General features: G+C 39.5%; 1 protein-coding gene across 1 annotated transcript in view; it reads right to left on the bottom strand.

Moving 5' to 3' along the window:
- LOC144214730 (CUB and sushi domain-containing protein 3-like) overlaps window positions 1–26,596 on the bottom strand; it is a 170,253-nt gene that overhangs the window by 27,076 nt on the left and 116,581 nt on the right. Inside the window, exons 13-44 of the mRNA XM_077743354.1 lie at window positions 24,819–25,001; window positions 24,370–24,696; window positions 23,527–23,721; window positions 22,948–23,086; window positions 22,640–22,827; window positions 22,342–22,530; window positions 19,294–19,410; window positions 19,002–19,217; window positions 17,525–17,713; window positions 14,639–14,739; window positions 14,381–14,449; window positions 14,149–14,305; window positions 13,505–13,696; window positions 11,249–11,375; window positions 10,980–11,182; window positions 10,682–10,873; window positions 10,477–10,615; window positions 10,167–10,354; window positions 9,956–10,074; window positions 9,818–9,893; window positions 9,640–9,756; window positions 6,652–6,765; window positions 6,455–6,550; window positions 6,149–6,352; window positions 4,970–5,094; window positions 4,029–4,125; window positions 2,821–2,925; window positions 2,451–2,569; window positions 2,309–2,378; window positions 1,324–1,440; window positions 730–939; window positions 148–336 (exon numbers count right to left, since the gene is read on the bottom strand). Of these exons, the coding sequence (XP_077599480.1) occupies window positions 148–336; window positions 730–939; window positions 1,324–1,440; window positions 2,309–2,378; window positions 2,451–2,569; window positions 2,821–2,925; window positions 4,029–4,125; window positions 4,970–5,094; window positions 6,149–6,352; window positions 6,455–6,550; window positions 6,652–6,765; window positions 9,640–9,756; window positions 9,818–9,893; window positions 9,956–10,074; window positions 10,167–10,354; window positions 10,477–10,615; window positions 10,682–10,873; window positions 10,980–11,182; window positions 11,249–11,375; window positions 13,505–13,696; window positions 14,149–14,305; window positions 14,381–14,449; window positions 14,639–14,739; window positions 17,525–17,713; window positions 19,002–19,217; window positions 19,294–19,410; window positions 22,342–22,530; window positions 22,640–22,827; window positions 22,948–23,086; window positions 23,527–23,721; window positions 24,370–24,696; window positions 24,819–25,001 (4,869 nt within the window). The remainder of the gene's footprint in view (window positions 1–147; window positions 337–729; window positions 940–1,323; window positions 1,441–2,308; window positions 2,379–2,450; window positions 2,570–2,820; window positions 2,926–4,028; window positions 4,126–4,969; window positions 5,095–6,148; window positions 6,353–6,454; window positions 6,551–6,651; window positions 6,766–9,639; window positions 9,757–9,817; window positions 9,894–9,955; window positions 10,075–10,166; window positions 10,355–10,476; window positions 10,616–10,681; window positions 10,874–10,979; window positions 11,183–11,248; window positions 11,376–13,504; window positions 13,697–14,148; window positions 14,306–14,380; window positions 14,450–14,638; window positions 14,740–17,524; window positions 17,714–19,001; window positions 19,218–19,293; window positions 19,411–22,341; window positions 22,531–22,639; window positions 22,828–22,947; window positions 23,087–23,526; window positions 23,722–24,369; window positions 24,697–24,818; window positions 25,002–26,596) is intronic.

The raw sequence follows: 26,596 nt of genomic DNA on the forward strand, positions 1-26,596 counted from the left end.
GCAACCTGCTTTCCATATCAAAAAGGTAACCCAGGGAAAATGAGATTGCTAACATAATTGGAAGGATATTCATTTTGCTGTAATTGCCTAAATGTTCTCTGTACGCAGTAGTTATTTTATGAGTCATATTTTGTTGTTTTTTTTTACCTTCACAACGTGGAAGCGGGTGATTCCAGGTTCGGCTGATCCCGTGTAAACAAGTCAAAGATGCGTCACCGATCAGGGAGTAGCCGGGAAGACATTCGAAGGACACTGTCATTCCAACGCTGAAATCGGTGCCGATAACGATGCCATTCCGGAATGGTCGAGGGTCCGGGCAACTTTGGAGTTGGTAGGCTATACACAAAAAAACCCAAAGCTAGTTAGTCAATGGAACCACTTTTGGGTAAGTTATGTGGACAGTACAGGCCAGTAGAAGAGAAATAAACAAGGTGCTTTTCACTATAGAACACATTTTAATAGCAATGAAGACTTTTTGTTAATCTTGAACAACAAAATTTAATAATGACTGGATTTATTTGCTCTAGAAAGTAAAAGCTTACATTCTAAAGTGTGTTAATTAATAAAAATTACATAAGCCATACTTACACAAAAAAATATCATCGATTTTAAACAACTTTCCGAGATTTTATAATTTTACAATAATGAGCCTGATAATTTTTCTTTTAAATAACATAATTTTCAAAGAAAGTTTAACTACCAAAAAGACTGTATTATAGCATCTCTTACCTTGATAAGTGATGTGAAATCCAGGCTTATTCTGCGAATAGTCGCTATGGAAAAAAAAGCTGGTCTGGTGGGTGGTGCTGAACAAAGCTTTAGGAACCAGCGGCCCACTAAAGCGATCGATGACCGAACCCGTCTCCAGGCTACCGCTTCGGATCTCCAGATAGTCGTGGATGGCTTCCGTGGAGAAGTTGACAAATTGCAGATGAATGCCTACACAAATACAAAAAAAAAGTAGAATAATGAGCCTTGGTATACCAAGCCTTGGGAATGAAACATGGCATAAATCAATCAATTGTAGCCTATGGTATATCTTTTTAAGTTGAACTCACTGACTACCATTGCTGGCTATTGCCAACTAATGTTAAATCCTCTGTAGGACAAATTAAATGTATTAAAAAATAAAAAATAAAGACCCAAGCACCATTAACAAACATACAGAACATATATATAAACCATTTTTCCGATAAAAAATGATTACATTTCTTGGTAGACACACACACAATCATACAACAGTAGGAAAAGCCATTACTCTACATATATTTATTGGCTTTTACCACTAATACCAAACAAATAAAGAGCCCACACATTTCTTACCGAAGCCGACAGGTAAGTTGACCGTCCAAGTGCAGTCTAATCCGCTGGGGTAGTTTCCAGGGTAACCGGGGCTTAGAATCACACCGCTTACATCCGTCAGGGACCCACCGCACTGAGCTGTAGATGCACATATGAAAAATACAACAAAAAAATAAGAAATAATAACACGGGGGACCTTTTGAGTTGTTTTTCGCATTGTTTTTGAATGGCAAATAGAGTCTTTAATAGATTCCCCGTCACACTGGCGCTAAAAAAGCGGCATGGCGCGCTATCCAATTAATTTGCAGCACAAGGTCAAAGATAAACATCCAATTTAGATGCATCAGTGGCAGCTCATGGGCAATCACGCTGACCAAGAGCACTCATTTCCCCCCGCAGCCTTTAAAATTCACTCACACTGAGAGCTAATCACGTCGGGCACCTCTCCACTGATGTTGCTTGCATTATTCAAAAGCTGAAAATGGACAGTCAAGCAACGGGAACAGTAAACATGCTTCTTTGATACAGAATGTTAATTGGGAAACATCTTGTCCTGGTTGTTATCTTTTCTTTTTTTTTTCCCCCACAAAAATATCAGCAGAAAATGGACATGTAGTTGTCCAGTACTTTTAACTACCGTATTTTCTCGCCGTACCCTTAAAATTGCCTTAAAATCGTTGAATTTTACAATCTTTCTTGTATAAGACGTCCCCTGATTCACAATTTTAACCTCCATATTTGTGGTTTTAATAGGGAGTACAAGTATGTTTTTTTGAAGGGAAAGCAAAATCATTGCTTGTGGTATTTCTGAGATACTTGAATATGAATATGAATCAAAAGGATCTAAAATCCAGATATTATTTCCATAAATTGGTGTCGTATTTATACAGTAGACCGTTTTTTCCCAGCACAGATATTTCACATTGCTCCAAATTCAATTGGAAAATTTATTAAGGGTTAAGTATTGCCATTTAATGTGTCTTACAAGTAGTAATTTGTTACTTACCAAGACACAGAGGCACTGGGTAGTTCCATCTTCGAACTGGTCCTGGCATGCAGGTTATATGTGCATTCCCCTAAAATTATTTTTAAAAACATCAGTTTTGAAAGTGTATGTCACCATTAGACACAATTAGAGGTGGGCTTACCTGAAGAGAGTAGCCTTGTTCACAGGTAAATTGTACTACGTCGCCCACCATGAAGCGATCCCCTTGTCTTATTCCGTAGTTTGGTGTCTGAGGCTCTGGACAGGACTCAAGACCAATTGCTGAAAATATTTTATGAAAATTACTGGCAAGTACAAAGCATAAAGGTGAAAATTTAAACAATTTATGCACAGGAAATCATTGATCCCAAAGAACAAAATCATATATTTTATTTAATAAGGGATTATTTATCAACGTTGTCACATTTGGAATAAAACATGTATATTTAAGTACTTTAGGCCTGTTTTGCTACTACTTTTTCCTCCAAAATTCTACTATACTCTCCAAAAAAAAGAAGTTTCTTGACAAATACCTGTATATTCCAGGTGAAAGCCGGCGGCTGAAACACTGATGTCAGAACTGAAGCTGAGGTAGAGGTTGTTGGACGTGCTATTGAGCAGTGGGGGGATGGTGGTCCCTAAAACAAAGAAATCGGAAATAAGGATTTAAAAGAAAATACAACAAAGACTGGTTTGGAAAGAGAGAGATTCAAAGAGCCTTTTTTTTAAATGCAGAGGGGGCCTATTTCATGTGAAAGCAGAAATGTCAGCTTGACCTAGTTGCAAAGTAAGAAAACGTCTGAAGCCAAGCTGTCACAGTTCAACGTGTTTCCACTTTGTGACTTCCTTTCAAGTTCCGGAACGCTAACCTGCACTAAGCTACTCACCGCTAAAATGTCACCACCATTCGTCAGATTGCTCTGTGATATTTTCAAACACTTTTGACAGTTAAACATGAGCAGATCTCCACATTTCATTTCATTATTATTATTATTTGATGGTGTGACTGTTATTATAAGATGCCGATGGACATGATTGGCTTGCAGCAACGTAGAAGGATTAATTATCCTCCCTGCTGTTCCTTTTTCCCATTCCACAGGAAAACTCATTTATTATTATTATGACAGAACAATATAAATATATGAATATTTCCTTGTTGAATAATGGATGATGAAGCATAATTAACCAAGTGAGTTTTCCAATAAATAATGAGGATTTTTTTAAGAGCCGTAAATTTAAAATAGTCTTGACATACTAAAAAAAAAAAAATGAAGGAAAGTGGAGAAGGAATTTGGCACAGGTTGCAAATTTTATGAGACAGATATAGAGTAGGGCAATAAATTACAATACTCTGATTTTTTTTTAGAGGAATAAAACTGCTACGACAAAAGTTGTGATATGTCTAATAAAAATCTATTTTTTTGGAGTTTTTTTTACTAACATGACCATTATATTGGATTATTATTCAATTTTTGATGCAGCTAATGACACTCATTATTTACTGAATGTCCTAGATTTTTGTTCAGCTCATATTTCTAAGGCATCCCACATTGCAGTGTTACATATATTTATAACACATCATTAAAGACAACTATAGTGTATGAGAACATAAGCAATGCATGTATCGTTTGTAGCGGATCCAACTGTAATAGGGTCAACGTTATATGTCAACTTTTGTTACCATTCCTGTACTAACAAAGAGTTTTAAGCAAATATTACCATGAAGGACAAAGTGTCTCACCTGAGTAGCTTCCCAAGCGGGGTGCATGGTTATCTGCTCCATCATAAAAATCCAAAGAGTCCCAGTTGTGCTCGGTAGCAAAACTTACAACTTGAACCTGAGTAGAAATACGATAAAAGTCATCATTTTATACACTCGCAAAAACTTTTTGCATTTAAGACTCCTAAAAATGCATTTGTATACAATTTCTATGTCGGATCCAGAATGAAACATATAATGAAATGGGGGAGTAACTCGTAATATTTGCAAAAATAAAATAAAATAAACAATTTAAACATTACCACAACACAGCTAATTAAAAATACTAAAATGTATGTTTAGATAAATATTGTTAAAAACGAAGAGAGCCACAAACAATTCATATTCTTTGTGAGCCATACTACGAATGTAAAAGTCAAAATACATACATGCATTATCATATTTTTGTAATTTCACCACTTTTAAAGTGGAAAAAAAATAATATATATTTTTTTAATTCTTATGTTGTTGCTAATCAATTCCAGAAGAGTCTCCTGCGAAAAAATGACAATTAAAGCAATTCTAGATGTAATATCTCAGTTCTATCATCAGCAGTTTCCATATTCTAACTCACAGGTTAGCAAAGAGCCAGATGCCCTCATCCCTATAGCCACATGTGGCTACCGAGCCTCAGGTTCCCTACCCCTGCTCTAGGCAATATATCTCCCAATCTGAGCTGTTTTGTCGCGCGTGAAAGACATAGTTATCTGCGCATTGTCTTGAGGGTGACGCTGCTTCCCTCGCAATCAGCTGTTATCTCTTTAGCATGAGATGCTATCGCCTCCTGTCGGGATGCCGCATGGCTTCCTATCTGTCCATCAATCCATCCTTCCGTCCATCATCCCCGCCTAAAAAATGTCTTATCTGGTCCCGACGTGCCCGCTTGCTCAGTTTTGAAGTCAATGATACGCGAGGTCAGTTACCTGGATTCCCGCGCCTTCTGGGACCGACACTTTCCACACGCAATTCTGGTTGTTATCGTAAGGTTCTGGGTAGCCGGGCGATAGGATGGTGCCGTGACGGGAACTCAACACACCCCCGCAGGGAACTGAGAAGATGGAGGAGAAGAAAAAAAGTGTAAACTTATGACTAAGACTCAAGCTCAGTAAAAACTAATAGGTGTGTATTGCTTCATATCTGGCAATACAATTGGTATCATGATTCAATCTTGAGTGATCCCAATGCTACACTTTACGAAGATTATTGTGATTTTTGTATATCACAATGGAAAAAAATCTAATCAAAATGGAGACAAAAAAGTATATTTATTTCGGAAACCTCAGTCAGCACTAAAGTAAACATGTTTTATGTTTGAAAAAGTTTTTTCATTGTTCAATTTTCAGTTTTTAGTGCAGACAGACTCTGAATCAATAGGAAAATCGTGCAAAGTCATTCCGATACATCATCGAATCGTTATTTTAAACACCTTTACACACTTTTTCATAATTCGTCTGAACCTGCCATTTTGTTTTTGACTGGTAAGACTTATATTCTGAAAAATATGGTACTTATTTATGGTGCTTGGACTATTGGTAGCTGGTATTTTGGTCCCTTTTGGTCGCCGGTCAAATGGTGACAGAGAGTTGACTGTTGAAACCAGCTCTGAAAATTATATTCATTTGAGAGAGTTTAATATCTAAGTACTGTTTAATATCTAAGTACTGTTTAATATCTAAGTACTGTTTAATATCCAAGTACTGTTTAATATCTAAGTACTGTTTAATATCTAAGTACTGTTTAATATCTAAGTACTGTTTAATATCTAAGTACTGTTTAATATCTAAGTACTGTTTAATATCTAAGTACTGTTTAATATCTAAGTACTGTTTAATATCTAAGTACTGTTTAATATCTAAGTACTGTCAAAAACAGTAGATATTTAGATATTAAACTCTCTCTCATGAATTTAATTTTGAGAGCTGTTTTCAACAGTAAACTCTCTGTAACCATTTGACCGGCGACCAAAATACTGGTGACCAAACGTCCGGTCACGCCTATTTACAATCTTAACATTCCCATTGACAATGATAGAAAACAGATCATGTCGACCGTTGTCAATGGAAGTCATTGAGGCATTTGATTGGACGGGATTGCTTAGTTACCGACACAAGTGGGCAAGCTGTCATTCCACTGCGCCAAGTTGTCAGGCACACTTTCACATCGTATGGCGGTGGATCCATGCAGAACGTATCCCGGGTTGCACTCGAACTGGACCAAAGACCCCACCGCAAAGTCGTTGCCCAAACGGTGTCCAAACCGTGGCTCCGGGACCGAGTTGCACTGCGTGGAACTAGTCCGCGGCACGGCTAGTAAAAAGAAAACATCGTTATTTTGTATCGATGGAGTAATCTAACGATAAAAACGCCCGATAAGGTCATTGGCTGTGTGCTTTTATCCGCCGGTCTGACCTTGGTAGACAAAATGGAAGCCTTTTGCCGTTTCCGAGCCCACCGTCGTAAACTTAACGGTGATCTGATTGCCCGAACTGAGCGGTAGCGACTCTCCTGCAACGAGATAACATTTCATTGGTTTCCCACGCGTACCCCGCCTGCCCTCACCTACACAACGTTTTCATCCATCAGTAGAATCATCCATCAGTCCTTACCGGAGTGCGACCCGGAGAGAGATGACAGCAACGTGCTCTGCTGAGTGGGCCCGTCGTAGATCTCCACCACGTCGTTTAGAGATGTCTGGAAGAGCACAAACTGACCGAAGAGGACTGAAAAGAGGATGAGCCAGGGATTGACGGGAAAGGGCAGTGAAAAGAGGAGGTAATCACGTTATTACGTCTTCAAATACGCTGGCGTAAATAAAATTCCATTGCCGGCAACCTTCCAGACTACCAAATAAATGTCAGGCTGTTATCATCTGCACTACACAATTTGGAGTACAATTCTAAGCTTTAGTATGAAGGGATAGATAAATTTACTTCCCAAAAAGGAGGATTTCATTTCTTACTAACACGTGGCTAATGTCATATTTACAAAAAATAATGAGATTTATTCATAATACTTCAAATATTATTATTGGTATTACCAGTTCTCCCTATTGGACATGTACTGTGTACTATGGTTAATATTTCTAACAAAGTTTTATGGATCTTGTACATTTTTTACTATAAAAAAACATTCTACCATTACTTTTTTATAGCACGTATTCCGAATACTCTATCATTTCACTTTATATGTATAAAACAATCCAGATTTTTGCAGAAGAAAAGGATCAATAAACCCACTGCAAAAAGTTAAAATGAAGTATTAAGATGTTGCAATTTCCAAGAAAATATCTCTTTCCGAATACTAAAGTTGTTTGTTTTATCGAATTTTAGACAACTAAACTCAAACTACATAAAGACAAATTAGTACATTAACATCCATACATGTATGCGGACGATAATGAGCTATTCATTTTGAAATAATGTAGCTTTTCTCCCAAAAGGTCATGGCATTTAAACCCACAAAATCTACTGCGAAAAAGGGTCCGTAATTGCCTGTACAGAAAATAGCTGCAAGGCACCACTTGGCTATTTCTTGCTTCACCCCTTGACTTCACAACATTGTTCTTGGAGACAATGATGCCTGAAAAGCAGCATGCCAACATTCCTTTTTAGACAGAGCTTTGGCCATTACAAGAAGATACGCGGGTACATCATGAATCTTGCATCACAATCCGTGTTGGCCCGATAGAGCCATCAGGAGGCTTAACGTCGGCTTTAAAATCAATCTGAGCTGCGGGAGCCGCTGACACTTGGTCGTTAATTACCAGCTAACGTCCAAATGGACAGCGCGCTTCTTCTCCACCTTGGTGTATATGATGAAAGGTGCCACTGTGGAATGGGAATTACACCCAGGACACCCATATAATACCTGGAAAATCTAAAGCTGTATGGGTTTCTGTCCAGGTGCAGTGATATTAGTAATGATACCCCAGGAAAATATATTGTAGTAAAACAAGGGGGAAAGGTAGCCCATGCTATAATAACAATTTTAAAATGTCCAATCTATTTTAATTGGAAGGATTGGCAGTAATTATTCACTATTGTAAAAATGCTGCATATTAAAATGTATGAAATACAAACAGCTTCATAACAACTATTGCAAAATTAATATTTCTGACTACATTTTATTTTTAACTAACATCTCTCCCAGTCAAAATGGTTTGTACATTGATTTTCGTCAATGGTATTGAAAAAGATATTATAATATGTATATATAATATTCAGGATGTTAGTCTGTTTTGTTTGAAAAGAAAGTTGCAGGTCTGGCTTTTAAAACAAGAACAAAAAGAGAAGAGTGAAAGTGCTATTTTGCTAATAATTTTGCTAAAGCTCCGCTTTGATGGAGAATCTCATTTCATGTTTGAATAATGCTCACAAAGAGCTGGCATCACATCAACCTTTTTATGAAACTTTTGAAATACCTCGCAGAAGCCATAATATTGTGTTTTCTATTACAATAAAGCACCTTTTTCACAACAAAATAGTTGCATTTACTCCTATTAGCAAGTGCTTTAGTGGATTGGTTTGTTTCCATATTAAATGATAGACTATTTGAAAGACTAATTCATAAAATAGGAAATAACTTGGGCTAATCTCCCACAAAATTGAAAAGAAAAGGTCAACTGACCAAAGTTCTACGTACAAGCAACAAAAAGTCATGGAAAAAATGGCATTCATCTTAAGAGCGGGGTGTCATCATTTCAAGAAATAACCTTCTGCAGTATAAATTGCAGGCAGTTCTTTTTTTCCTTTTTCAACCAGAACAACAAAAACAAACTGCCGCTGGGCATGGGGGCGGATCCAAGCGATCGCTTACAATATAAATGCTCGCTCCCCTCAATCAAAATGCGTCTGATGAACGTGTTGGCTAAATGGAATAAGACGGGCGATCACAGACACTTTTGGAAAGGAGGCCCTATTTATACACAGGCAGCCGCTAGGCACAATTGGACCACGTTTCTAATAATTACTGACTGCAAGTCAGAGTCGTTTAGCTAATACGCTGTCAAACAACATATTGTGATATATATATATATATACACACCGAGGTAACTAAAAGTTCATACACTTCACATCGCGACAGATCCAAAATGGTACTTGTAGCTTTCAATTCAGATTATAAGTGATTAAACTTTGGATATGTTGTCATAAAAGTTGAGCAAATTGTTGTAAATTACAGAAATGTGGAACGGAATTATGGGAATTCCTAGATTTATTTGAGATGTTGCCACTAGGATTGCTGTAGAGCAAAAGTGACACATGCCACGGCCCAATTTGTTAAGTCGAAATAAGCCAAAAGCGTCGCAACTTGTAACAAAGCCAACCATATCAGAGGAAAAACCTGCCTCCGCTTTCAGGACCACTTCACTGATTAACCCTGACCTGGAATTAAATGAGTGGCTAGCTGGAATCTTTTGATCAGCTATTATATCCCGGCGGCTTTTTATCCGCAAAGGTTAAAACATTCTAAGATTTGATCTGTAGTAGTTTGAAATGATCTCATTAAAATCAGGTCTGAAGGAGGGAAGAAAAGAAATGCAATCACATGACTAATTAATGACATTTGCAGAAATAATTATATTCTCAGTTACTCACCAAATTCTCGCGGAACTGCGATGGAGTAGATACATATTTGCCCACTGGTGTAGTTTCGAGGAAAGTTTGGGGACAAAACGGTTCCGTCTGATCCTGTGGAACGGCTTCCGCAGGGAGCTAAAACGGCATGGGTATAACGTTAGTGGAAAACAATAAAATATCAAATTATGAAGCATACCCTGACAGCTGGGTAATGCCCTGTTCCACCCGGGTCTGCCATCGTCACCCATGCTGCAGGTTAGAGTGGAGTAACCCTGAAAAGAAACAAAATATTAAAATACCAGTCATTAAGGTATGCATTTATTCAAAAATTTACCTGTAGAACATATCCAGCCTCGCAGTAGAAGGTAACAGTCGATCCCAGTTTATAGTCTGATCCCAGTCTGGTTCCATTCAGTACCACTCCCGGGTCAAAGCATGACTCTCTCAACTTGGCTACAAAGTGGGGAAGCAAAATGAAAAATAAAAATTGCACTTTCTGCTCAATGTCCTCTTAGATGTGCATTATGTTTAGTAGATGGTCTTACCTTTGTATTCCAGGTGAAATCCAGCGTAAGACACCGATCCGTCACTACGGAAGGCCAAGTGCATGGTATTGGAGCTGCTTTCAATCCTCTCTGGTAGTTTGCTGTCTTGGAAACTGCCAATCAGAGGGCTGTTGCTATCCGGACCGTCGTAGATGTACAAGAAGTCGTAGTTTGGCTCAATGTTGAAACTGTCAGAGTGGAGATTCAGTAGAAGTGAGCTCAGATGTGGAATAACCATACCTTGGATTTGTCTTGTCTTTACACTGGGTAAAATGATGCACTATTGAACCTTTTCCAGAAAAATCAGTACCTGATGAAAGCAAGTGACAAAACATAATCAGGATTGACGGCGATGAGCCAATCGCAGTCCTTGGAATGCGGGTAGGGATGCGGAAAGTTAGGAGACAGAATGAAGCCACTGGAGCCGGTTAGGTTGCCTCCGCAGGGAGCTGAAAAGACAGATAATCAATCATTTTTCTCTCTGACACCTCTTGTTTGAAAGTAGGACTACTCACCGATGCACACAGGGGGGCTCGGCTGCCAGTAGTATCTGTTGTCGACCTGTATGCAGGTGATTTTGTCGTCTCCCTGGAGCTCGTATCCCGGGTCGCACTGAAAAGACACCGAATCCCCCGGTTCCCGGCCGTCGCCGCTACGGGTGCCGTTCATCGGCACCCCCGGGTCTCTGCAGGCAGTTGCTACCGAGCCTGCACGGCAAAAGGCGCATCCGTTAAAAGTGTGGGACTCTTGTTCAGATCTGACAGAAAAATGCTCCCAACTGGGGATACTCGCAGGAGAGGAGGAAGTACTCACTGGAAAACTGGATGGCAAATCCTGACTTGCTGATGTAAAAGTCAGTCTCGAATTGAACGGTGACAGTGTTGAGCGTGGAGTGGATGCCGTCAGGCAACAATGACCCGCTGAGTTCTCTCAGAGACATGTCATTGGTGGGTGGGCCGTCCCAAACCCTCAACATGTCGTGGCTAGCCTCGGTGTCAAATGCCAGGAACTGAAGACTATGGGAAATGTAAGTTTAAAAACACAAGGTATTCTAAACTTTGTACGCAATGGGTATTTGTTACCTAACAATGTTTCCAGAGTCCACCTCAATTGTCCAGGTGCATCGCAGATTATTATCGTAGGGAAATGGATATCCTGGAGAAAGAATTCTTCCAGTGGTTTCACCCTTGAAACGTCCACCGCACTCAGCTAACAGAGAAGAATTGAATTTCATTATTCTTGTATTATGACAATAAAAGTACTCAATTGCATCACATGATGTAAATCAGAATGGAAAATGTACTTACAGTAGATAATTATTCATTGAAAAAGGGGGTTTATACGTTTAGTTTCTGATTAGTTTGAGTTTAAAACCTCGTTTTTGCACCTCAAAATCATATTTTGGTTTTTAGTCATTGTGGCTTTGAAACAAGGCAAAAATTAACAAGGATTTATCCCTTTTCAGATTATAGAAAACACTAACAAGTCCATGTTCCTCCAGGAAAAAAAGCAGCCAGCTAAATACAAATTGCCTCCCTCAATCTTTGTCTGTCACAGTTCTACAGTATATTTCCACAATCTCTATTCCATCTCCACTGTGCCTATGTCCCTTTTCCCCAACGGCATCTCTTCCTCACTGGAATATATTAGCTTGAATATGAGGGGCAATTTTAGGTGTCCACACCCATTTTGGAAGAAAAAAAAAAATCATACAAAAACGCACACACAAAAAAGAGATGGAAAATCCAAGGTTTGTGGTGTTAAGGCCAGAAAAAGGGTAATAACCGAAAAATAAAGCAATATAACATTAAGACGAAAGGGGGGGTTGGCTACAGTCCGAGTACGGGGCAGCTAAAAAAATATCGTCAAAGAATATCAGCCCTGGGTTTTATGAGTGTTCCATTATTGATAGTAAGAAAGGAGGAGACTTATTAAGCTGAATTTCAAATCAAGAGCGTTGAGGGCCGGCCGGCGCTTGAAGGAAGCTTACTTGAAACTTTTATGTCTGCTGTTCTGCTTATTGCAACCATCTGTCTTCAAGACATTTGCAGTTATCTTAGCTGTCACCCCGATTACTAGTCTGGCTTGCGGGAATTTAACCTCAAGTCAGGAAGTCCCAACAGAAAACATGAAGGTGGTGACTTAACACGAGTAGAGGATCAGTGTGGTTCTAGCAAATACATTTACATTGACTTTTTTTGATGTTTGACTTTCTAGATACATATATAAAAAGACAGTCCAACAATTATTACAAAAATAAACAAAAAATACATGCCCGGGGACTTTAAAATTTTGACAGATGGGCCGGGTCAGCACAAGATACGATACACATAAAAAAGTGCATCCGTTAACAGTACATATGAAACAAAAACGGAAAAAAAGACTAAAGTATTTACCTACTCATCACTTATCATTAAAGTAAAAAGTATAAAACTATTTGGACAACGTCGATGGGCCAAATTACAAATCCTAACAGGCCGTATGTGGCCCGCGGGCCATAGTTTGCTGGTATATACTGTGCATCATATATAATAGCATATCTTGATGACCCAATAGATCCAATTCATCAGTTTAGGCTTAAGTCACATATCTTTTGGTGCTTTTCATATCCATTTTGAAAAAATAAGTCTGTTTCAGATTAGATGATACTCAATTTCAGGGGATGTTTTTTGTCTTTATGCCGCAGAGATAAATATCACAAGTGAGTGCAAGGCAAATTGTATTTTCTTCTGGGTATCACTATTCAGTGCAGTGTTTCCTTCGGGTACAAAGCTTAAAAAAATGGCTGGGAAGAAATTCAATTATATTTGAATGATACATTGAGGACCCTTGAAAACAGCAACCACACCTGGCCCTCCTTAAATCCCTAATGCTGCTTGAAAGTCTTTTACATTCCGGTCGGTTTCATTGTTTGATTTTCACAAATGCCTTGAGCTACTCCTGAGAATGATTAAAATGTGCTCGTGACTAACGTCGGAAACTGAAGTTTCTCTAAAAAAACAAAACAATTCTTCGTCGGTGAAGAGAGATAACTAAACCCATTTTTTTGTGCTTTATCGCTTAAAAAACTGCAAAGAAACAAATGGATCGCTCGGGAAAAAAATGGATAAGATCTCCGGAATGAATCTGCTTTTTAGAGTGGCTGATAATATCCTGGGAAAACCACAAACCTAGCTGCAAATAAAACTTCTCTTACTACCGCATATTGGCTTCTGGTAGCATTGATGTTATTCATTATGAATAAAAGATCTACTGGCTGGAGGTAAAAAAGCAGCGCCTAGCAAAAAAATCCATCAATATCGGAGATAAAGAGTCAACACGTTGCCATGGTAACATACCGATACAGGAAGGAAGGGGGTTATCCCAAGCTCTCCTCTCTCCCGTCATACACTTGAGCGTGGTGGCTCCGTGGAGGGTGTAACCGGGCTCGCAACGGTAGGTAATACTGCTGCCGGAGAAATGTCCCTGGTCGTTGACCTTGAATCCAAACTGTGGCACACCCGGATCCTCACAGTGAGACAACTCAAAACCTGAGATGGATAGAAACAAAATGACAGCATTAGGTAGGGTTCCCTATGTCCGTAGATATCAGATTTGGAAGCTTTGCTCATCAGGATTTAATAAAACAGAGGCCTGAGATGCATCCTTCCTCATTTGATGTACTACAGTCTATCTGAGCTGTTTCCATGGTAATGCTAAGAAGATTCACATTTATTCGTGCGTAACTATTTTGAGAGCAGGATATGAAGCCGTACCCAAATAGTGTTTACCCTGGCAAGACCCGAGTCAGGATCTTCCGCTTTACCTCGAAGATAAGCTACACCATGAATACAGTATTAATGATAGGAATATTTGTGAATGTTTTGGAACAGAATGCAATACATTATCCTCAATTTTTGGATCTAATTAAATCTGCAGGCTTAAACCCAAATGCACATGGTAAAAAAAGAGGGAATGTGAAAAGAACCCGGGATGAACTCACTGGAGTAGACGAGTTTAAAACCTTCCCCTGTGGCTTCTGGGTCGCTGTAAAACTCCAGCCACAGATGGTTTGAAGTGGAGATGAGTGTCAAACCCAGCATGGACGTCCCTGTGAAGGCTCCGAGGACGTGGGCTGTGTTATCTTTGCCATCGTGAATCTAGTATTCAAAAACAAGCACATATGACCAAGTAAGATCATTTAAGGAATGCCATGAGGTAAATGGAGTCAATACCTTGAGGATGTCCCCTTGGGCCAGGTGGAAGGTTCGAGCGGAGATGTTGATGCCTTTACCAGCTTGAACCTGAATTAAAGGTCTATTTTAGGATTTGTTTGAAATTAAAATGCTTCATTTGTAGCTAAAGGAGCCAGAAACTCATATTTCAGATTAAAAAGACAGTCAATGCATGCCAATCAGCAATCAGGGCCATTTTTCCTGACATTTGCAATGACTTTCAAGGCTGCTTTGAGAATAACTATAGTGGCTTCTTACCTGGATACTGTAGATACACTCATGGTTGTTGTCGTAGTTCATCGGATAGTTCGGAGAGAGTAGAATGCCTTCGTTGTTCATGACAGAGGAACCGCACTCAGCTAAGAAACAAAAAATAAAGACCATGTTTCAAAGATTACCTAAAAAATAAGTGTCATTATCCATCAATACTGTTAAATTCTTAACATGAGCACAACAACAACAGGTTTGAAAAATCAGTAAATTGATAAATCTCAAACCCCAAACACATTTGCACTTTTTATGATCACATTTCAATCCATTTACTTTTTTTTAACACGATTTTGATGGCTTGCTCCCCCCCGCAAATGGCTCAGCAGTCCTAATATGAATTTGTGGGCCCCTAATTTAATAACCAAGCTTAAGTGCTGTACCGTCAGCAATTTACCTCCATTGTGAGAAAATGAGACACCACTGCAATTCCGATGAGTAAATGACATGCACGAATCCCATTTCGACTGGGTGAACATACATCCCCGTAGTCTACGTTTTGCATTGCGACAACACGTCTCATGTTAATACACCAAGTCGCACGAGCCCACCAAAAACCCCGCCTCCGTGTCACTACTTGTGTAATAGCCGTATTACAGCTGTCATATCGTCAATAAATCACTATGTGACAGCTTTCCATTTAGAAAATTACCTCTCTACCCCACCTCTCCGTCTCTTTCTCTCCTCCTGGCTTTCCTTATGAATAATGCTCTTTATCCCTCGCTGACTTCAATCATTTTCACTATTTTTCCTTTTCTTTCCCATTTATTCTCCCTTACACACATCCTAGCTAAATAACCAGAATGAATGGGAAAATTGTAAGACAGGGGATAGAAATGAAGACTAACTTTTAATGCTAAAATGACACAATGTCGCCCTGCTTGACCTACTTGGAAGATGTAAACATGGAGAACCTACACAATTCTATATAATGCCTTTATAAAAGCGCTCCCAAAAGATAGATTCAATTGTTTTTATTCCACTTTATTAAATACTCCGAAAAACAACACAACACAAAGAGATGAATATAAGCGAGGCAACATCAGATGTGATTATTTGAGTCCGCTACCACATAGCAATGCAACAGGAACTAAATTTAGAGACGCAAACGCTCTATGGCAGATGAAACGCGGCACGCAATGGCGTCACTTTGTATTATTCGTCACAACAGAAAGGCAGCAAACTGGCAGAGAAAAGCATGCCAGCTCTCCAAAACAATGCCATTGCTTTTGAAATCTTTTAGACTGGTGTTTTCTCTGATAACAATTGAAGTTGTGAGGAAGCATTTGTCACTGCTGATATTAAAACGTGTTATAGCATAAACAAATCAATTATAGCATCACTTCATTGGACAAAGTCTCTTTTATGTTGTTAACAAACACAGTGAGTCAATGTTATTCTTTGGTAGACACAATTTAGTCATTCTTTTTCTTTCTGGCATTATCGGGCTCTAGTTGTCAATTACTACTTTTGTACTATACTTTTTCGTGATACATTTTCAATGATTATACCACCAAGATAATAAACTTCCTTTGTTGGCATTTGCCATTTGCACAACTGTGTTTCCTATAGGTATACTGTATCATTTTATACACTTTTACAGTGTTATTTGCCATTTTTGTTCAACAACAGCTATATTTTTGCATTCAATTTTGTTTTTATATTGTATTTCGTGATAATTATTTTTCCACTTGTATTTGCCATCCAGTGATGTCTTCATAACAGACATTTACCCTCATTTTTACATCTCCATCTCTTTGTTCCATGTGTTATTTTGTTCATAATACCTACATTTCATGCCTGCACAATACCCTTCAAATAACATGTGCTTGTTATACGTAAACACATGCACCGATTATGCTGATCCCTTGTCTAGGCAATCCTTTTTTGTTTTTTCTTATTACTTCTTGCTATCTCCAAGACAGCTTTTCTAAGGTTGAACATTGGCATCCTATCTTGACTGATCTACGGCCAACATCCGCCGTGTTTGCTCCGAGAACATACGCCGTAATCCCTACCAATAGACATCTCTTTGATTGGGTCCTGAGGTTGGACGTGAATACAGAAAGCATCCCAAAAAAAAAAAAAAGTAAACATGCTTTGCGGCTTTTGCAGAGGCGTGCAAAAACAAGCACACAAGTTGGATTCCATCCAGGTTCTTTTACTTCATTAAAATAGATGTGGAGCTACTACGCTTAGTGCACTCGGAGATTTAAAACTCGGAACCATAACATGCAATAAACTGCATCTTACTTTTTGTCAGAGGCCATTAAAACTGCATGTTTTGGTTCGCTTCATGAGCGGCCCAAGGCCAAGCAATGTGCTTGCAAATGGTCCAGCGCCTCGCACAAATCTCACAAAGCTAAACTCACTTGGTCGTGGTGTTTTATTTTGTATTTTTTCCACCCTGATTTGCCGCTAAACGGTGCCCTTGCACTGGTAAGCGCATGGCTGCGTTAAATGGTGAAAAGCTGAATCAGTTCCATCAAATATAGCACGTTTTTTTTTGTTGAAGGCAAAGAGCATTCTACTTAATCTCATGTGCCTCAGATTAAGTTATCACGCTTAACAGCAGAGCCACGGGTTGTTCAAGTAAAATTATCGGAGTACAAAATCGTGCAGCTTGCTTGGAATGACTGGGCAAGAAAATTTAGAAATCCCACTGTGAGGTAGTTTCAGATTTGGCATCAAAATTACCTTAACCAAAAACTAAACTGGCTTGTCTTCTATTTTTTTTGGAATGAAGACCAAATACTTTAAAAAATGTGACTCCTCAAATTAGGATTAAAAAGCCCGATTGGAATTAACATCTGTTTCAACAACCCTGCTTTTTCCTTTTAGATTTTAAAATAATTTAATCCAAAACTGTGTACTTACCGACGCATCTTGGCATCGGCGCACTCCAAATCCTGCGTCCTCCCCCCAAGCAGATAAGCTCAGGCGCCCCTTCAAGTCGATAGCCCATGTTGCAAGAGAAGGACAGCGTATCCCCGATTCCGAAGAGGTAACCGTTTCTACGGCCAAATCGGGGCATCCCTGGATCTTCACATGGCTCTAGTGTATATTCTGTGGAGAAAGAAAAAAAATAGACTTGACTCCAGTGCAGAAATTCATCAAAAACCATCAGTTCGATACACAAGAAGCATTCGGTTGACACTATTTTATGGTAAAAACTGATATTTAGGCATTCAAAGCCTGTGAATTGTTCTTAACATTATTAATGAGCAGTTAAATGTGCATTAGTGGCATTAACATATGCTTTGAATCAAAATGACAAACATCAAGCCATATTATTGTGATGTATAATACCACAGTCTGTTTTAGAGAAGTCACTCTGGACCTAATTAAACTACATTTGGATCACTTTGGGAGTTGGCTCGCAACCGTTCCAAGGTGTACACCACCTCTCATCCAAAGTTAGGTGTCCTTTTTTTTCTCCTCTACACAATTTAGCACAAACAATGTAGGAAAATGAAAGGTAGGATAATTCCTGCCATCTAGGTCTTTGTATTTTAGCCATGTTTGTTTATCCGTAAGGTTTGTGTCATTAAAAATGTGTATAATAGTCCCTTTAGTTTTCAAATTATTTTTTGAAGTCCATCTAATATGGAGTCACACCAACATTTTCTTTTCAAGCTTAAACACGGAGTCTTTTATGCGACACTGTAAAGTGAGGAAATACATTTAAAGTAATCACTAGCTGTGTACAATTGTCCAAAAAATGTCTGACCTGAGATTTTTGGAGGGTTTGATTCAAGGGGATTGAAAGCCAAATTGATTTATGTTTTACAGGGTGAAAAAACTTATGAGTCACAGTCGGAATCAGTTGAAAAAGAACTAGAAGCCTTCAGCGGGTGACGAGTGCCATTCGGACATCACGGGAAGCACATTTTTTGAAAGGCGCCACACTTTTTTTGCAATCTTTGACAGGCAGTTTGGATCTCTAGTATACTTTTTAATTTCCTAAGGTGTTTTTGTATAGCAACAGGCTTTTTTTTATAGACAAAGTTAGAGATTTAGTGGCAAGTAAGGCGATAGAATAATTAAGTACAAGACCTACTGTCATTCATGAAGTATAATGGCTTTGTGTTTATTTAAAAAAGCTCCGATTTCACACAGAGGCAACCTTATTTTAGTAAGAATACAGCTTTGTCTGCTATTTCTATTTGGTGCTGTGCAGAAAGCTTTGAAAATGCAACATAACACTTTAAAGTGAGCCTAAATTGAATTGGTTTAAACTTTAAAATGCACATAACCAAGTGTTTTACTCTAAAGTTTAAAGACTTGAAGGCAATAGATTGTGCTCAATGTTGGATGGCTTAAGTAGTAATGTTTTTTTGTTAAAAGGTTTTACCTGTGAATGTTATGTTGAAGCCTTCGTAGGAAATGGAGAAGTCAGAGATGAATCGTAATTGGGCTTTGAAGTTGCCATAGAGACCAGCGTTGATATTGGCAGGCAACTCGTTGCCGGTCAAGCGAGCCAAAGGTTGCATGAAACTCCCATTTTCTGTGACCAGAAGGTAGTCGTGCTGGTCTTCCAGGTGAAATGAATTGAACTGAAACTGGACGCCTGTCAAACAAAACAAGGACAATTCATGTTTTGGAGCGTCTTGCCTTGTGCCATCAATCATTTCCACACATCTTACCTTTTCCGTGACTGACTTCCACAGTCCACGTGCAGTTGAGTGATGACGGGTAGCTGTCCGGATAGCCGGGACTCAGGATGGTGCCCCAAGGACCCCGGACGTCCCCGCCGCATAGAGCTGTGCAGATGTGATATTCATGTGTTAGACTTTTTACTTCCTGACAAACACAACATTTTTATCACCCGGGCAAAGCTATGTTTACTCAGCTGCCAATATGACTAAAGACAGGGCCCTTATTTTAATCACTGACAAAATAGGATAGTGAACTCGGGATGCGGCCCCATAGAGATAAACATTTCCTATGGGGGGTGACGCCTACAAAAATATGCTCATTGTTTACATTGGGCTGCAATATTATGACTTATTTATTGATTCACAAGGGTTGCAGGGGGGCTGGAACTGATCCCAGCCAATTGACAGTGGGGAGTAGGCAGGGGACAACTTGAATTGGTTGGCAGCCAATCACTGGGCATCATTTAGGTACATAGATTGTCTAAAGGTAGGCATAAACTATTAAAGATTATCAGGGCTATGACAATTTCTCAAAGTGTGAAGTAGACATATGTATACAATATAAAAAAATATAACAATTGTGGAAAACTGAAAAGTATAGTAAGTAGGCTTAGAACAAAACTACTCTACTTGTGTAGAAAGATTACTATTTAAAATACGAATACAATACTTGAAAATATGACACCTATTAGGTGTTATTTTGTATCATGAATTATGATGAGTAACAATAGAAACATCCTTTTTTCAGATATGGAAAGTCAAAAGTGAAAACATTACCAGAAAAATAACAACAGATAATTAGTCCAACATGAGTATAATTGTACTTTGCTTCCCGTCATTACTAGTTACAATCCATTATACGTCGATTTCACGGCAAAGTGATTTTATTTACTTATTTTACGAGGCAGAATGACCCCGAGATAACCCCGTCGGTGTTGAACCACGCGCATTGTTATGCATTAGGTGACGTTCCCGGGTTGAAACGGGGGGCCCTTCCAAAAAAAAAAAAAAGATGTGTAGCTCACATTATGCATACTAATGCGGCGGCATATGCACCAGAACTCCATTGTCTCGCTCCACTTGCTCTGTCTTACAGTCGGACAAGTCGCCCCGTCATTGTCGTCGCAATAAAGCCCTCACGGAAATACCATTAGCCTCAAAAACTGCAATACCGGCAGACAAGTTTGGCCGCTATTATCGCTGTGCTCTAAGGTCGGAAAGTAGGAGATGGAAAAAGGACCTTGTGGAGGGTCAACAATTGGATTAGAAATGTTAAAAAAAACAAGTTGCAAAAAGCTGCATCCTGTTCTGTCTGACCTAACCGTTTAATAGTTTTGTTTTTTTACACAATCAGCAAAAAACATTCAGTAGTTAAATAAAGGAAGTTGCAAGAATAAGCCTATGTTCCGACATATTTGCTCCAATGCTTACTTGCACGGCCGCCATGCACCGTGACATTATTTATTTATTCTTGGCTGCCAGGAAGCTCTGAATATTGAATGTAGAGTTGGGTGAGAAATTTGGATTCTGATTGTCTTCCGTTTTTTTGTTTTGTTTTTCTTCTTTACTGCTTCGGCTTTAATATCTGCTGTCAAGTGTTGATGTCTGTCCTGGCTTTGGATCTGGACGTCACAATGCCAAGTTTAGACAAAGAGTCTTAATGCGTCAATCAGATCCAACAGTAAGAGCGAGAAAGGTTTTTCTCAACAAGGCATACAGAATTTTTCAAATAGCACGGGCTTATTTTCAGTCAGAAAAGAACTGATTTTGAGTAAAACTAGGAAAAAGTATTCCAAAGCTAATGATTAACACGTTGCCTGATAATTGACAAAGATAGATGTGCAATTTGTTCAGTTTTTGACAGGTTTTGAATGCTAATGTTTCAATAGCAATGATGTCCAATCCATTTGGACTGGGATTGAATAAATGAATGAATCTTCTCCAAGTGAAAATGGATTGGACGTCAAGAGCCAAAAGTGGCAGCCAATGAGCTTAATACTAAAAAATAATTGGCAAAACAACTTGACACTTTGTATAACAACAACAATAGCCCAGATAGTAATACGAAGAAAAACATCATTTACTCAGTATGCTCAAAAAAAGCATGATAAATCATAAGCGTAATTAAACTTTCGCAATTTCAGTCCATCTTATCTCTAGACCCAAATTTAAAAAGAAATTAATTTGATACCTAAAGATATGATATAATGATAAGAAAAGATTAAAAATAAAAAATCAAAACAAATCATCCTGTTAAGACTCGTTTAACCATTTCCACTGCCCAATAATATTTAAAAAAAAAACATGTTTATACCACCTTTTAAATAACTAATAAAAATCATAAACTTTTTATTATCTTTTTAACTGTGCAGCACCGATTATTGACCGGTCATTTGGGTTGCGGCCCATTCAAAGTTTACAACCGGTGTGAAAAATGAAGTATATTGCAAGTTTACTAGTTGCGCCGAGTCTATAAACAGGCTAAACTACCACTACAAAAAAGTACCTCTAAAAACCATTAGTATTCCAGCATATTTAACACATATTAAGTGTTTCTAAGGAAGTATAGTAGCGAAACACTCAAAGTTTGCTGCAGTCAGGTATTGAACGTTGTAATTAACGGCCTAGCATCTCAACATAGACTTTTATAAGCTGTCTAAAATCTAGATATATTGAAATGTGCAATGCTAAGAAATAGTGAATGTTTAATGCTTGTGCAAGACATTGAAAGCTTTTTATACAAGTGTGTAACAAAGAAACATGATGAAAGTGTACTAGTTGCGCAGTGCTTTGAAACATTGGACATTTACAACAAGGTGCCTTGACGTGTAGGAACGGAAAGTTTACGAGGGCTGCGGCGCATCCAATCATAATGAAAATGCACTAGGCGTGTGACATGTAGTCAAGGTTGGAAAGAGCACTTTTTACCCACCATATGTTTCAGTGTTCAAGAAGAGTATAAAAAACAAAAAAGACAATGTTCACTTTGATATTTTTTACAGTTCACCACTTGTTTTCTTGCCTGGTTTTACTTACCATCGCAAGTGGGTAAAGCGTGGCTCCACCAGTGGTTCTTTTCGCACACCAGGGGTTCCTCGTGGCTCAACCTGTAGCCTGAATCGCATCCAAATGACACGGTAGATCCAATGGAGAAGTCTTGACCATAACGGATCCCGTTAACGGGGATCCCGGGGTCCAGACAAGAGTAACTGTCCACCGTGACGCCTGAAAAACAAGTTTAAATTCATTAATTTATTCATTTTCTGTCCCGCAAAAGTAGGTAGTAGGTCACTAACATATTTTTACCTGTGAATCACTATATTTTCATACTCACTCTCATATAATATCTTAAACCCGGCATTGGAACGGCTGTTGTCCGTGGTAAAGAGTAGGTAGAAGAAGTTGGTGCTACTAAATAGGAACTGTGGCACTTGGGTACCATTGAAAGAGCCCACCAGCGGCGACAAAAGATTGGGCCCGTCGTGGATCTCCAGGAAGTCGTAACCCAGTTCTGTCTGGAATCTGCAAGGGAAAGATTTAGCATACCAACATCTCCTTTCAACAAGGGATTCATTCGTACATACAGTATGTCGGTACTATTTGTTTGCATAGCATTAAAACGGAATAAATCCCACCACCTACTTGTCAAAGGTGACTTTAATAGATCTTCCAGGTTCTGACTCAATCACCCACTCACAGCTGAGTGAATCTTTGTAATAACCAGGCCATCCCGGGGAAAGAATCACTCCACTGGGGGCCGAATAGTGTCCACCGCATGGGGCTTGAAGTGCAAAACAAAAAAGGACAATGGCTATGAATTGGGAGCACAGTTGAGAGCACTACATGCCCCCCAATGAACCCGCCAACTGTTATTAACGGCTGTGGACAGGCTCATTTTGATCTCTCTGGTGCCGGACAGATTTCCAGGCAGCCTCGCCTGGATTTAAACAGAATTTCCCGCCCACCTCAGTGCCAGCATGGAGGCAGATGGATAGTGGTGGAGTTGCTTTGTTCATAACAATAACACACGCTGGGTGAGAGGCAAAGACCCAATCTGACAAAAACCCAAATCCAAATATCCATCTCGGCATTTGCTTGGAGCTGGAACTGCTCAGTTTCCAATGGCGTTTTCAGAACAGTTATGTAAGGGTGAAATAAACTAAATATGTATTGCCAGAATAGAAAAAGAATAATGGAAAAATGTCCAAGTTGACTTTTTACCTTCACATTTAGGGATGGGCCCGCTCCACATGACCTTTCCTCTCTCCAACTGGCATGTGATGGTCTCGCTTCCTTGGGTTTTGATGAAGCCATCTTCACATACCACAGAAATGGAGCTAGCCAACTGGAAGCTGTCTCCGAAGCGGCGGGCGTTGATTGGAATGCCAGGGTCGGGGCATTCATTGTGGCCGAATGCTTTAAGGGGTGAAAAGTTACAAGAGAAAACTGAATTGGGAGAGTTATAGAAAAGACTAGGTTTCAGATGTAATTAGACGGCCTAAAAGTCATATTTTACAGGCTTCCTCACTTTGATTAAATTTGTCATCGCGACTTGGAAGCATTGGCCTTGAAAAATATGTCCTGTGTAATCTGTCTGTTCTATTTTCCCCGCTATTCCTTTTTAGGATTTTGCTCAAATGCCTACTCGCTTGCTCGGGTGGACTCCAGCGAGCTATGCAAACCACTGATAAAATTCATATGAGCGTGCCCGCCTTAGGGCATATGGTCGTTTCATCGTATTACAAGCCGGGCCAGTCTCCGGTTTCAAGAAGGAGAAGAAAATGACAAAGCGTAGCGACTCGGAAAATAATCAAATCCTACACCAGTGTTTATGACCTAAAAAAAAACATGACATAGGGAATGGCAGTATCTTTTTGGGGGAAATAACAGCAAAGCCATGATAGGGTTAAAGACAATTAGTAAGACTATAGTACAACCCTTAGGAATTCACACCAGGAAAGTCAGTCATTTTCTTTCTTTGGACCAAAATGACAGTGATTTTCTGTCCATGAATATGAAAAAATCAATGGTTATTTTTCAAAAGAGAAAAGAAGTGCCACATACTACTGTAGGTGATGTTGAAGCCTCTCCCCGACATGGAATGGTCGGCCTGGAACTCCAACCTCAGCGTGTTGGTGTTAGACGTCAGATGGGAAGGGCTCTCGGCACCCGAGAAGCGACCGACGACAGCGGCGTCCCCCGTTTCGCCATCTTTCACCGTAAGCGCATCGTAAGGCGCCTCTAGGTCAAAGTCGTTGAAAGCTAAATGGATGCGCGAACCCGGCTCTGACTGGATGAGCCACACGCAGTTCATGTTATTTCCGTAGCCTTCCGGATAGTCGGGCGAGAGAACGGTTCCGGAGGGAGCTGTAAAGTTGGACATGCAGGGGACTTTGGGAAAAGGACAGGAGATGCACACAGTGGTTTCCTGTTAAATATTTATACCCACTTGGAAAATCCTGTCATTGTGGCGAGTGGTTAGATTCGACCATTGTAGACATGGGAATACTCACAAATGCATATAGGGATGTTTGCCGACCACTGGTTGTTGTCCTGGCAGGATATGCTCTTCTCCCCGATGAGTTCAAACCCAAACTGGCATTCAAAGCGCAAAATGCCGCCATTTAGGAAGCTGTCGCCTTCCCTTATTCCGTAAAGAGGGGTTCCGGGATCACCACAGCTTTCCTTATCGATTTCTGGAAAGACAAAGAACTATTGTTGACATTGCATAGCATTACATTCTGCCAAATGAGGCGAGTTGGACCAATTTCTGATCATTCCATACGCCGACAATCACCAACCACCTTGTCATCCTCTTTAAATAAGGCATACTAGAGCAAACAAGGGTGGATAATGTCAAGTTATAGGGGTGTCTTTAGTGATGAGTATTTTATTGCCACATTTACTTTAGCCTGGTTGTATGTAGGCCAAGAAAAATACATACATGGCTCAATTTACAGGAGAAAAGGGTCTGCCCCCGCTTATTCTCTGTGCTTCGGGGACTAAATTACCTTTCAATTGCTTGAAACTATGAAAAAAAGACACAGTGTGCCATATTTGAGCATCCTAGGGGACATCGCAGTGGGAGTCACAAACAAACAAACCATGGGGAGAGAGAAGAAATGGGCTGAGGCGTTTGTGGATTTTTGCTCCTCTCAGGGGAACTACTGCGTTATGGAGAAAGAAAAAAAAAAGCTTGTCATTTTCTCGTTTTAACGAGGTGACGCACCTCACATTCGTTAAGGCCCACTGTTGGGGAAAACGCTTAGAGTGTGACTCACCGACTCACGACGCCTTTGCACAGGCAAGCTGCCATGCTGATTGTTAAAACGGCGTGCGCCTGTGTGGGAAATGTAACCTTTGGCAGGCTAGCACTTCTTTTAAGTTATAAAAAGAAGGAAATGCAGACATTATTGAGGTTGGCCAGTTCAAGCGACTGAGAAAAATACATTCTAATGTTATTGCCTCAGGCAGAATAGGCCAAAGTCATTGCTGAATCCAATAAAGACGGGATACAGTAACCATAAAAATCGGACCAGATTTTTGTTATTTCCTTGTTAACTCTAAAACTAATAGATGAGATCAAATTTATTACCATAGCTTGAAGCACTACTCAATTTGTTTGTCGACTGTGAAAGTCAACCAGAATCTAAAATTAACACAAATCTGGAAGCAGATTTGCTAATGACAGATTAATGTATGTGTGCTAAAATTCTAGATGGTCAGGGTAACATTCTGTATAGGAACCTATGGCTCAGGAGCCACATGTGGTGGCTCTTATGATGGGTGCATAAGTTTTGTACTTTAAAAGTGATAAAATGACTGCAAAATTTCATGTATTTTGACTTTTAAATTGTGAGTATAGCTCGGAAGGAATACTATTCCATATTTGTATGCATTACTTTCCCTGAAGGAATTAACGTCGCCATCCGACAATCAGTTTAGACGGATATCCGTTTGTGTCGCCATGAAATGCCGCCATGAGTCTTTTTCTAAAAAGTCAGGCAATGGCATTTGGCTGCGTTTCTGTTCCCAGTTTCACTGTTATTTACAAGACGAGAGTACGAATGATGTGCTTTGGCTGTATTTCTACTACTACTGTGTATGTGTGTGTGTGTGTGTTGTGATGTATTGCATTAATTTTCGTCATGACACCGTCCTTATGAGAGGGACCGACTCCACCAATCACAGCACCCGAAGCACAAGTCTGGGGAACAAATGACTTTGTGTGAACGCTTCCATAGGACGGTGTGCAAACCCTTTGTGTTAGTGTAGTGTGTGCGGAACATGG

This window comes from Stigmatopora nigra, chromosome 21 (genome assembly GCF_051989575.1).
Source record: "Stigmatopora nigra isolate UIUO_SnigA chromosome 21, RoL_Snig_1.1, whole genome shotgun sequence".
Taxonomy (NCBI): domain Eukaryota; kingdom Metazoa; phylum Chordata; class Actinopteri; order Syngnathiformes; family Syngnathidae; genus Stigmatopora; species Stigmatopora nigra.